The sequence below is a fragment of the Myotis nattereri genome (genome assembly GCF_964212035.1).
Source record: "Myotis nattereri genome assembly, chromosome: 4".
In the NCBI taxonomy this organism is placed as follows: domain Eukaryota; kingdom Metazoa; phylum Chordata; class Mammalia; order Chiroptera; family Vespertilionidae; genus Myotis; species Myotis nattereri.
The window spans coordinates 108,358,842-108,372,123 of NC_138079.1; the positions used below are offsets into that span (position 1 = coordinate 108,358,842).

Here is a 13,282-nt window from a genome sequence, read left to right on the forward strand (position 1 = left end):
CCCACCCTCTAGGTCCCTGTCCTGCTCCCTGTGGGGCCGGGCCCTGCTGAGGGAGGAGTCAGCTGCTTTGGCCAGAACGTAGAGGTCTGGGCAGACTTAGCAGGTGTCAGTGACCACGCTGTGTCTGTGAGGTGGATCCCACACCCCCCAACTTCCCCAAAAGCCTGACCAGCACTTGCCCTTCATGGAGATTCACTAGCCCCATCCTCCCAGCTCCCGGCAGCCCCACCTTACTGGGCTCGGTCTCCTCCCAGCAGAATCTATGGCAGACTGAGAGAAATATTGATGTGAGAGAAACACATCGATTGGTTGCCTCCTGCATGGGCCCTGAGCAGGGCCCGGACCGGGAGGAGCCTGCAATCAAGGTACTGCCCTTGACCGGAATCGAACCCGGGACCCTTCGGTCCGCAGGCCAAGGCTCTATCCACTGAGCCAAACCATCTAGGGCTGCCTCCTATTTTAAAGGAGGAAAATGTACACAATATTTTCTTGGATTTTGCATAAAGAAACTATGAGAGAATACACTAATTTACACAGAATTAATGACAGTGGTTACCTGTGGAGGGAAGGGGAGTCATGGACTTTGCACTGTATCTCATTTTAAAGTTGTTTTTATTTTTGAATCATGTGACTAAAGAAAACCTTCCTTTAAAAAAAGAGCATGGGCGTCAAAGTGCAGGAGATAGGGATTTTAGCCCCTGCTCTCCTAACTTCCCCACAGAATGAGGAAGTGAAATTCTCTGAGCCCGTTTTCGTATCTATGAGATGGGCATGGTGACAGCCTCTTCTTCATAAGGACCCGTGCACATTACATGAGATTACGTAAGCGGAAGTGCCTAACTCGGCACCTGACCCGGGGCCAGCGGTCAGTGCATTTTTTAAAATGTAAAGTTTTGAATTTAGTTTCTCCCCCTCTGCCGCCCCCTGGCCTGGCTTACCCACAGTCCCACGGCCAGGACGAAGAGGAAGTACAGGGCCAGCACCGCGATGTCACCTGCCTCCAGGCTCCTCTGGGGAAAGGCCTCCAGGGGGTCCGGCTGGGTGGGCCTCGGGCTGCCGGGGCCGCTCTCCATGGTGCTGAACACACTTCGCATCCTGTGGAGGTCACATGCGCGTCAGATGCAGAGCCCAGCGCCACTCTCCCCCGCTCACTGCCTGCCTGGGACAGCCAAGCAAGGCGACACCCGCTCACTGCCTGCCTGGGACAGCCAAGTAGGCGATCCGTGGAGGGATGAGTGTAGAGACAAAGCTGAGGGTCGATTCATCCATCCAGCACCCATTCACTCAGCAAATGTTTACAGGGAAGTTTTATCAAATCCATAGTTAATTCTTACCAATTCAGTCACTCCGCAGAATATAAAGAAGGATAAACAATTTAAATAGTACAGACGGTGTCATCACTTCTGCCACTTAACAAACACGACAGGAATGACAGAGAAACAAGATGCCTGAGTCAGTTTCTGATTCCCAGGTACCCGAAAGCCGGGGCCAAGGCCTAGCCAATAATTTTGTTGGAGGCTTGGCCAGACACTACAAACTTGTTCCAATAAAATTGTATATATTTAACAAGTGCCTATGTAACACCTACTGCATGCCAGGCCTTATTCTAAGTATTTACAAATCTGCAAAGTGGGCACTGTTCTACCGTTTTCCAGATGGCAAAATTGAGGCACAGAGAAGTTAGGTTGTTGGGGTCCAGCCCCAGCAGGTCCAGGGGTTCCCAAAGGTGTGGATGGAGTCGGTGAAGAAGGAATGACATGGAGACAGCGTTCAGTTGATCAGCATAGCCAGGTTCTCTCTTTATTCACCTGTTACATCTGTATTTATACCATTTGATCCTATAAGCATGCCTCTATAGTCACATCATGGTATGTTTTGGGTCCTCCCTTAACCTCCTACAGTTCCTTGTTTCATGTTCATAGTTTCTTATCTGACCTTTGCCAAAAATCCTGTCTCTGTCTAGTTCTGTGGATTTTAATCTTGTCTAGGTTAATCTCTGTGTTCCATTATAAGGGCTATTACAAGGTCACTATTCTACTGCTCTACTGATAAGCTACAAGGAAGTGACTGAAGGAGATGATCCTACCCAGTAAAGGTTATGTCCTCCCAGCCCCGCTGCTTGCCTTCCCTGGGACTGCCCTGTGTCGGTGGGTCTCCAGGGGTATAGGCTTTGGTGCTTTCCCTGGTGGGCAGACCCCTGGGGATGTGGGCCCAACAAGTCCCAAATTTATTGCCAACAGTCTTAGTCCAAGTTCTTCATAAGTAGTACACGGTATTTCTGTAACACTAGGGGGTTTAACTGATTCATTCCCTTCCTTAGTCCCGTTAATTCCTAACTCCAGGGAAATATCCCCACCTGGGGAAACAACCTTTCTCAGGGAGGTGGCCCTGGTTAGAACACATAGTGCTAAGAAGGGGAGCGAACATATTAAGAACAGTATGCCATATACGCCAGGTCCCTTGGAACATATGCTGTGCAGATGTTTCTTCCCTGCAGTGACTGTGTCAAGTAACAAGGATGGACCGGCTTCTGGCATTAGGTAACTTGCCCAAGGTAATAGAGCTCAGTGGTAGAGCTGGGAGTTGCTCCAGAATCCGTTTTGAATCACTGTTCTAGCCGTTTCGCAGCGCACTGCACTTTCATGGGTGACTTAAGGCATCTCTGTGGTTAGCAGAATTATGTCTCCTCAAAGGTCTCTATATCCCAATCCCCAGAACCCGTGAATATGTTAAGGTACATGGCAAAGGCCCTAGCCAGTTTTTCTCAGTGGTTAGAGCACCAGCCTGAGGACTCAAGGGTCTCAGGTTCAATTCTGGTCAAGGACACGTACCTCGGTGGCAGGCTCCATCCCTGGGCCCTGGGCTGGGCTTCTGCAGGAGGCAACCAATCACTGTGTCTCTCTCACATCAATGTTTCTCTTTCTATGTCCCTCCCCTCCCTTCCACTCTCTCTAAAAAATCAATAGGAAAAACATCCTCTGGAGAAGATTAACAAAAAAGAAGTCACATGACAAAGGACAATGAAGTTTGAAGATGGAATTAAGGTTGCTAACCAGCAACCTTCTAATAGGAAGCATGTCCTAATGCTCTGGGAGGGACTGTGCAACCCCCGGGTCCGTCCACGTGGGGGAGGAAGTCAGAGAGGTCAGTGAGGAGGATTTGGCCCATGGCTGCTGGCTTTAAAGGTGGAAGAATAGAGCCGGAAGCCATGGACAGCAGGTGGCTGCTAGATGTTGAGAAAGCAGATTAATGGAGTCGCCCCTAGAACACGCAGGAGTCTGGCCTGCTGTTGCCTTGACTTTTAGCCCTTTAAGACCTATTGGAAACGTATGACTTTCAGAACTATAAGGTAATAAACTTGTGCTGTTTTTATTTCTTTAAAAATAATTTATTCATTTCTGATCATAGGTACAGGGAGGCTGAGAGGGTGATGCCCGTGACCCCGAGGCGGTCGGACGCAGCGGGCCCACCCTGCCCCCAGCGTTGGCTCCTTCCTCCCGGTGGCACAGTCCAGCACCTGAGCATGCGGGAAGTTTAAACTTGAGATTTCCATCTTACTTGTAAATACTGAAACTGAACCAGCTGTTCCAATGGCTGATTTCCCAACACTCTCGTGAATGAGTAGGTCACAGGCAAATTATGACTGCCTAGCTCTCGGAGCCGGTTAAACTCTTTAAAAGGCCTTTCTTTAGCCAGTGACTAAGGCGTCCTCTGTGCTCCCCGCCTTCAAAGTCCACATGCCTGTGGCGCTAGATGGTAGTTTCTGGGGGTCCCCACTTCCTAGGCGATGGGGGAAGGCAGGCAGGCATCCCCACTTCCTAGGCGATGGGGGAAGGCAGGCGGGCAGCCCCACTTCCTAGGCGATGGGGGAAGGCAGGCGGGCATCCCCACTTCCTAGGCGATGGGGGAATACAGGTGGGCATCCCCACTTCCTAGGCAATGGGGCAAGGCAGGCGGGCAGCCCCACTTCCTAGGCGATGGGGGAAGACAGGCCGGGCGAGCATGAGGAATGAACAGTCAGTTTGACTGGGCTCAGGCCAGGAGTCCAGGAGTTCTGAGGGCCTGAGTGTACCTGCTGGTTTTCTTTTGCACGTGGTGTTCGCCCGTGTCAGTGGCCTTGTGAGCTCTTCTTCCTCCCAGTGAGGGTCTTGGCCTTCTTCCCCCAGGGCAGCTGTGATGCCTGGCATTCCAGAGCCTCATGAGCCCGACACCCTGGGTAGACAGACGTGTGCAGGCGTCAGGCGCACAGCCTCGGGGAGGCAGGGACCACATCGGATTTCTCTTGTCCGGGTGCGGGTCCCATTGATGCCTGGAGGCGGTCCTGGGCGGCGTGACCGCTTGGTCCTGGGCGGCACATGCCTCCTCCCGTCGGGCCGGAAGCAGTGGGGCTGCGGGAAGGGTTGGTGTTCATCTGCTTGTGGAGGAAGGCCAGGCACGCCAACTTGTTTCTGTAGAAATTGCCAGAAGTGTAGATGTCCTCACAGACCATGACCACCACCTTCCGGTCCAGTACACCTGGTAGCCGTGGCCCGGGGGATGGCTTCGGCCGTGGAGCACATGGACCTGCCCCCGCCCCCCCCCCCCCCCCCAGCTGCCCGGGAGGAAGCTGTGCTGGAGCAGTAACGTGTTACAGCGGCAATTAGGAACTACTAACACCCTCAAGGGTGATTTTCACTACAAGCCACTGGCACGGACTTCCTCCTGGTGAAGATGTGATTCAGCTCAGCGTGTGAGCCCCCAGCGGCCCAGGCATGGGAAGGCTGTTCCTGCCTCCAGGAGGTGCAGCCCCACAGTGGGAACGGCTCACAGGGAACACCACACAGGGCCACGCCCGGCGCCGAGAGGCCCACGTGTGGACGCGTCCCGCCCGGAGCTGCGTAGCCGGCTCCATCCCTGACCCTCCTGATAAGGCGCACACATCCCACAGTTCCTCCAACGCCGAGCCTTCTCCTCTGCAGAGCGGGGCAATGAGCGTGGCCACTTCCAGGTGCCGTGAGCTGTGAAGGGCGAGCACTGCGCTTGCACAGCTGAGCTCAGTACCTCGTGGCGCTGTGACTATTCTCTACAACAGCGGTTCTCAGCCTGGGCTGCACATTAGAATCCCCTGGGAAGCTTTTTAAAATCCTGATCTCTGGGCCTCATCCTCCGGAAATTCTGTTTCTTTGTTACTAATGTTGTGGCCCCACCCCATAACAAAGAAACAGAATTTCCGGAGAGTGAGGCCCAGAAATCAGGATTTTAAAAAGCTTCCCAGTGATTCTAATGTGCAGCCAAGGCTGAGAACCACTGCACTAGAAGGTGGAGGAAGGCAAAGACGCCTACTTTTCCACGGAGGAACCCAGATGCAGCACCTGACCTGGGTCTTGATGAATGAGTAGGTGGTCCTGTGTGGATGGGGCAGAGGGGCGAGGGGGGCGTTCTGGGGAGCTTTCGGGGCTGAGACCACAGCACCTGCAGACAGGGAGGTGTGATGAGCAGGACCCGTTTACAGAACCACCAGACTCTTGCCTGAGTATTAAGGTGGGAGGGGAGGGGGCAGTGAGACTGGTCAGACATGAAGGCGATTGCACAGCCCTTTGGTGTCATTTACGGATAATATAAATCAGTGGTCTCATCCTTTCATACCTGTTTTTATAACAAGTATTTCATATTAGCCCCTAAAAAGGGCTCTGAGAACATCTACACGATGGAATACTATGCTGCTGTAAAAAAGAAGGAACTCTTACCATTTGCAATGGCATGGATGGAACTGGAGAGCATTATGCTAAGTGAAATAAGCCAGTCAATGAAGGAAATACCACATGATCTCACTCACTCATGGATAATAAAGACCATTGTAAACTTATGAACAAAAATAGATACAGAGGCAGAGCTGCCTCAAACAGACTGTCAAACTACAGCAGGAAGGCCGGGGAGGGTGGGAGGGCAGGAGGGGGGTGGGTAAGGGATCAACCGAAGGACTTGTATGCATGCATATAAGCATAACCAATGGACATAAGACACTGGGGGGTAGGGGAGGCCAGGGGATTGTCAAGGGCGGGGAAAAAAAAAGGAGACATATGTAATACTCTTTGTAATACTTTAAGCAATAAAAAAAAAAAGAAGAAGAAAAAAAAAGAATTAACATGAAGATAACTATAAAGTATTGTGAAAGGACCAAAATCAAGACTGAAACCAATGAAGATTCATATATTTCTAGGTGGTGACTTAAATAATAAATAATAATTTTAAAAAAAGGGGGGGCTCTGAGAGCCACAAGATTAAGGTTAAGGGTTCAGACCTACAGGACTGTCCCCACCCCCCTGCACGTCCAGGTCATCACCTGTGCTTCCGACTGACTGGCTGCAGGTCGGAGGTTCCAGGACACGTACTCTCCTTGGGTTCAAATAACCCATTTTGAAAATGCAGGCTCTGAAGTCAAACAGGTCCGGATCTGAGGCTGAGCTCTGCGAGCCTCCTCCCAGCCTCTAACCCAGGAGGGTCAGAGGACTCAGAGACACTTGTCTGAGAAATCAAAGGTCAGCATTTATGAGAGAATCATGCTGCTTCAACCGGAAACTGCTCTGCCGCCCCCGGGAGACGCAGAAGGCGGGCAGATGCTTTCAACTGTGCGAAAGGGGCTCTGAAGAGAAACAGGAGACGCAGAAGCCACTGTATTCCAGAAGCATGGAATAAGGGCAAGTCTACAAACACGACGAGAGGCTTGTGCACACCAGATGGTACATTTGTAAAAGTGCTTTGCGATTTTAAATGTTATGGGGAAGTCCAAGCAGGTGCCACGAACACCGTGCTCCTAACGTAAGGCAGGGCCCTGTGAAAACTATTTGAGACAGCGTGGGAAATAACAGCGGGGACACTCCTACATCAAAAGCACCCCAACATGCCCTGACCGGTTTGGCTCAGTGGACAGAGCATCGGCCTGCGGACTGAGGGGTCCCAGGTTCGATTCTGGTCAAGGGCATGTACCTGGGTTGCGGGCACATCCCCAGTAGGAAGTGTGCAGGAGGCAGCTGATTGATGTTTCTCTCTCATCGATGTTTCTAACTCTCTATCCCTCTCCCTTCCTCTCTGTAAAAAATCAATAAAATATATTAAAAAAAAAAAGTACCCCAACATATTGTGCTGTGTCGACTGGGCGTAGGTTCCCGCTTCAGACCGTCCTAAGCATGTTTCGCACCGCCCCCCCCCCACACACACACACGTCTGGTGGGAAGTCCACCTGGGCAGCTGAGCATTCAGGGTGGCTACTGTCTCTGGCCTCCGGGCACTAGATGCCAGTAGTGTCCCAAATCATTGTGACAACCAAATGCTGTCCCGTAAATTCTCAAAACACCTCCGCGGGGGGAGCAGCCCTGGGCCCACTGCACAGCTGCTCTGAGCCAGGGGCGGCCATCGAGGGATTGTGGACCAGCACGTGGCGTGGCCAGTGGGGAGGCTTGACTAGAAGCAAGCAGTGGGCAGGCAGGGCACTGGTCACTGCGGTGCCTCATGACAGGGAACGTGAGGGGAGAACGGGGAGCAGTTTCCTGCTTCTGATCAGAACGGCGAACAGAGCGGCCGGCTGCGGTGCAGGATTGTCCTGTCCTTGTCGCTGCTGGTCTTCACCTCTATTGCCCGTGGGACTGGGTAGCTCTGTTCTGGGGCTGGCACTGCAGGATGCTCGCAGCAGCCCTGGCCTCTACCCACCGAGGCCACAGCACTGACAGCCCCCGGTGTCCCCTGGAGACCCAGCGCCGAGACCGGGAGGCCTGCACACGGCGGGGTTCACTTAGAGAAGCCGCCTGGGGAGGGGAGGGGCTCAACGACCTGTTAGTTCCCCGCCCACCCCAAGGGGAGCTTTGAACTCTCGCTGAGGCTGGGAGGAGGCTCACAGAGCTCAGCCTCAATCCGGATCTGACTTCAGAGCCTGCATTTTCAAACTGTCAACCTGCTGCTCCCAACGATGAGAACTGAGAACAAGGGGCTTAGGAAGCAGCTTAACTGGGGGCTGAGATAGATTGTTCTAGAAGCCAGCAGGTCTAAATGGGAGGGAGGCTGAGGAGGAGCAGCACTCCGGGTCCCCAGCCCCTCCCCCGGCCCCTCTGGAAGGCCTCTGCCTGCCAGGCACCGGGAGGGGTGGGGCAGATAAACAAGTTACTCATTGCTGGTGCCGCTCCAGGCTCTTCCTGAGTCCCAGGAGGTGGGGCCTGTCGGGGCCAGGAGGGGCCGGCTGCATCCTCACGTGGGGATAGGAGCACAGACGAGAGAAACCAGAGCCCAGGTGCTGCTGTCCGGCCACAAGCTCCCAGGCAGAGCTTGCAAGGTGCCCGCTCTCCAGCAAGCCCATGGCACTGCCATCGAACGCCAGGCACGCAGCCCGCCAGGCACACGTGTGCTCTTATCTCCTCCTTGCCAGCGGAGAGCGAGCACGTGACACGCTCACCCTGCAGGTGGGAAACGAGGCACCCAGAGGTGACAGTGAGCTGGGCTCTGGGCCTGCGGTGCCACTTGCGTCTAGGCCACAGTACTGACAGGTGTGGGTCTCCAGCGGAAGCTCGTTGCATCATCCAACGCTGGTGGGTTTGTCTCGTTTGTCCCTCTCGGCCCTTCTCTCCTTCTCTCCTCTCCTTCTGTCCTTGGCTCCCTTTCCCTGTGTCTCTTCCATAAGCACTCATTAGGCACCAGCTGTGTGCCAGGCTCCATGCTAAGGCCTGGGGACTCAGTGAACAAACACTCATTAGGCACCAGCTGTGTGCCAGGCTCCATGCTAAGCCCTGGGGACTCGGTGACAAACACTCATTAGGCACCAGCTGTGTGCCAGGCTCCATGCTAAGCCCTGGGGACTCGGTGACAAACACTCATTAGGCACCAGCTGTGTGCCAGGCTCCATGCTAAGCTCTGGGGACTCGGTGACAAACACTCATTAGGCACCAGCTGTGTGCCAGGCTCCATGCTAAGCCCTGGGGACTCGGTGACAAACACTCATTAGGCACCAGCTGTGTGCCAGGCTCCATGCTAAGCTCTGGGGACTCAGTGACAAACACTCATTAGGCACCAGCTGTGTGCCAGGCGCTGTGCTAGGCATGGAGGACAGTGCGGTGAGCAAGGCGGACCTGGCCCGCGCAGCACGTGTGCCCAGGCCACTGGATGAAATGACACCAGGGCCTGCTGCCCCTCGCCCCGTCCAGGCGGGCACACTGGGGTGGGCTCCTGCTTCACCTTCTGCGAGGGCGCTCCCTGGATGGGAGGGCAGAGGCGTGCAAAGCAGGCTCCATAACGAAGGCTTTGTTTGCAAGAACACCCTCCCTTGTGGCCCCCGATGGGCCAAAGAACAAAAGGGAACCAGCCAGCCGCTCACCCTCTGCTCTGGGCGGGTTACATCACCCACAGGGCAGATGTGGGAATTTTCCACAGCCGGCTGCGTGGGCCGGGGGCGGGGCCTGGGCCGCGTTCTCTCCTGTGTGGCGTCCGCTGGTGGGGTTTATTATCCTTTATAACTTGTGCCTCCGAAACATTTCATAGCGAAAGTAAAAGAAAGGAACAAGATTTGCAGCATAAAACCGCCTGTGTACTCAGTACATTCAGAGACACAGCCGTGCGCAGTGTTTGGCTCGGACGTGGCACAGCGGCCGAGGATCACAGACTCAGGCAGGGACGGGAGCTGGGACAGAGAGACGGGAGCCCAGGACGGCTCTCGAGCGGGGACAGTGGCCCTCCAACCACGAAGCCCAACTTCAGGCCGGCACTCTCCCGGAACGGCGGTCGTGACCGCGTGAGAGGCGCGAGGGGCACTGCCCCTCCAGGTCCCACCCCTGCCTCTTTTCAGCTCCGAGAGGCATCGCGGGCCAACAGCCTCCCTGTGACTGGGGCTAGTAATCCGACGCGTGTCACAGGTTTGTGGAAAGCTCCTTATACAACATGACTAGGTCCAGAGGACTGGGTCTCTCCCTGCCCTTCTTATAAAACCGTTTAGGAAGAGAGCATGGGCTCTGGTCAGGAAGACCCTGGCCCCAGCTGTGAAGCACACAGCAGCCCTGAGGGTCAGGTCAGAGGCCCCCAGGGAACAGATACAGGAAACGCAGCCGGTCCTGGGCCAAGGCCACCCCACTAAAGCACCGATGCGGGCTCCTCCCCGGCCTCCCGAGCTGCTAGCCTGGCCTGCTGTGGACCCTGGCGAACTCCAGCCGCAGCCGCTCCCCTCCAGCATCCCCTGTGGTGCCCAGTGGGGGTGGCTGCCTCTCCACAGCCCGGCTGGTGACCGGCTCGGGACTGGGATGCCCAGCAAGGCTGTGGTGGAGGCAGCCCAGCCGGGCGGGTCCATTGTGGGAGGTGGAGTGGGCGCTGGGCCTGGACCTGCAGAGGGAGGAGCTGAAGGACCACTCTGCCAGCCTGAGCAGTGGGTGCTCTGGGTTCATCGGCGACTGGTCCTTAGACAAAGGCTGGGAGGACGATCCCGGGGACTTTGGTCGGAGCAGAGGCCACACCGTCCCCGGCCCGTTGGGAAGGTCCACATGCTGGCATTTAGGGAAGATGCCACGGGCAGGGCAGGGCAGGGCAGGGCAGGGCAGGGCATGGTGTGGCAGCTGTCCCCAGCCAGCTAACAGGAGGTCACCCCATGTGAGCGTCCCTGCCATTCTGTGTGACCTTGGGCCAGCTTCCTGCTCCACCTCCTTGTCCCTCCAGAGATGATCTGGTCTCAGGATTCTCAGGGAGACCAACCGTCACAAGAGCACCTTGTGAGTCCACACCTGTCCATCCAAAGGCCAGCGCGGCATCTAAGTGGGGTCCAGCCGGCACTGCAGACGGAACTGTCCAAGCTGGAGACCATGCCTGTCGGAGCTTCTCCTCCTGTCTCCCTGAACGGTCACTTCTCCCAACCGCTTCCTAGACCAGAATCCATTGACTCTTAATCCCTTCCTATTCCACTTCCAAAGTACAGCCTGCATCCACCCACTGCCCTCACCTTGGCTTCTCTCACTGTCATCCAAGCCACTCGAGCAGGAACCTCCCGTCTTGCCTCCTGGTACCACACCTGCTCCAAGTCCACCCTCGCACAGAACCTCCATCAGATCAGAGCAAATCAGATCACTTTCCTGCTCGAAGCACCTCTGTGCCTGCTCTGCTGTGGCCCTGCCCATCTCACACCGGCCTTCTTTTTATTCCTTGAGCAGCATTTCATACCTCAGGTCTTTGCTATTCTGTTCCCTCTGCCTGACATGCTGTTCCCTACACTCTTGGCTTGATGAACTCCTACTCACCCTTCAGATGTCACCCCAAACAGCCTTCTCTTGACCTCAACCTAAATTTGGCCCTTACGTTATTTGTCCTGATAGCAGGCATGACTCCTCATCACCGTTGAGTCAAGCATGACCTTTGACTTGCACGTTCTCATTACTGCCTGTCCCCACTGCACTGTGCCCCCAAAGCAGTGTTAGAAAGAGAAACAGGCCCAAATGGAGTCCCTGTTGCTCAGCCCCGTCTCCAAAGCCAAGCCATGCCGCCTGCCTGCCGGCCCAGCCTCTCCCGGGAGTGGAACGTAAACCAGCCGCCTGGAACTCCCTGGTCAGCACTCCTGGGGTCATTCGCCTTCCCCGACGGGACGCTGTCCAGGCCCGAAATAATCCACTTGTTAACTTCTTAGTCCCACCCTCTTTCCGCCTAAATAAACCTCCCCCTTTGGACAACCCCTCGAGGCGCCCTTCTAGTTGCCGGAGGGGCTGCTGCCCCGTTCACGAACCCCTGGATGAAGCTGATTAGACCTGCAGGAGGACGCAGTTGAATTTGAACTTTGCTCGGTAACAGCAGCGCTCAGTAAATGGTTGTGAGACGGCAGCATGGAGTTTTCCGTGCCACATGCCCTGGCGCATCGGGAACCTCCCCACCGCCCACCCCGGGACACATCCCCAGGACCCCTTTGCGGGACACCTCTCCCAGCCGCTGCCCCAAACCATCCAGCAGAAAGCCACTGGAAATCTGGTGTCGCGGTAGCTCACAGTCCCGGGGGGTGAGTCCCAGCGCTGCCACTCTGAGAGACCCGGGCCAGTTTCTAAAAGGCCCTCAGCTCCCTCTGTGATTTGCGGGCTGTGCCCTACAGGGTGACTGTGCCCGTTAGACCAGGCCAGGACCCGCCACCCGTGCCCAGCAGGCGCCGGTGGAAACTCCTTTTGCTCAGCGACCAGCAGCTGCACTGCAGGAACCACGGGGCTTGCTGTTACGCAGATCGTCCCCTGCCCCTTCCCTGGGTCCTCAGACCTGAGGCTCAGCAGTTGGCCAGTGACTCGGCCAGTGGGAAAGGGGACCCACACCTGGTGCCACTGGCTGTGCCCACCCTCCAGCCACCCATCTGCCTGCTGCCGAGGAGCGCGAGCCCTGCCGCTCTGGGTCCCGTCCCCAGGCTGCTCCCGGTTCGCAAAATGATCATTGGAGGGGTCTTACCTTCCTCTGGGTGCGGGCCCCTGCTCTGGGGTCTGGCGGCGGTTTCGGAGGCAGGAGAAGGCAGGGCGTGGTGAGGAGGGGCGGCTTCTCCCTGCAGCCAGAGCTGGGAGGGCAGTGGCGGCCTCCCTCCCGCCAGCGAGAATCTTCTTGCAGGTCAAACTCCAAATTCCAGTGCCGCTGAGATTAGGAAAAGTGAGAATGGTCTTTCCAGGGACAGGGAGAGCTGGGCCTGTTGTAATGTACCCCACGAATCACTCAAGGACGCCTCAAGAAGTTGAGTTAAGGAGCCACATTCATTTCAAAGCTGGGGCTACGAGGGGGCAATTTGCTCTCCAAATCTCGTTGTGCCCCCTTGGCCGAAACACCAGATTTATTTTATATAGGCAAATATCTCAAAGGTATTGATTACATCTCGAGGTTTGGAATGAAGAACCTGGTTTGCAAAAAGCAGTTTGTTACAGAAGCTTAGATTGAGCTGATTAGTTATCTACAAAGATTAATTATTGTTTTGGGTCTTGGGACCACCCAGTCAACGGAAACACATTATCTGGAGCCACTGGGGCAATTTAGAGTAATTGTGCTGTCCTGACCTCCAGGTGCAGAGGAATGTGTTTTATAAAACCAGTACGACCACAACCAATGGGGTATTCACATTACAATCAATGGGGTATTCAATCGAATGGGATGATTTATATAGTTCAGAAAATCAAAATAACTTTTCTATTATTTTAGGAAGCAAATAATGACAGAAGCCAAGCCAGCAGGGCTAAAATATTAAACATTCACCCAAACATGGCTGCTACCATGCTTCAGGCCCAGCCCAGCCCTGACCTGGAGCTGAGACCAGCCCCTGTGGAAAGGTGGCAGC

General features: G+C 55.1%; 1 protein-coding gene across 1 annotated transcript in view; it reads right to left on the reverse strand.

Moving 5' to 3' along the window:
• Positions 1-13,282, reverse strand: part of SLC5A11 (solute carrier family 5 member 11) — a 45,433-nt gene that overhangs the window by 31,776 nt on the left and 375 nt on the right. Inside the window, exons 2-3 of the mRNA XM_081090386.1 lie at positions 12,415-12,591; positions 939-1,095 (exon numbers count right to left, since the gene is read on the reverse strand). Of these exons, the coding sequence (XP_080946512.1) occupies positions 939-1,094 (156 nt within the window). The 5' untranslated portion in view covers position 1,095; positions 12,415-12,591. The remainder of the gene's footprint in view (positions 1-938; positions 1,096-12,414; positions 12,592-13,282) is intronic.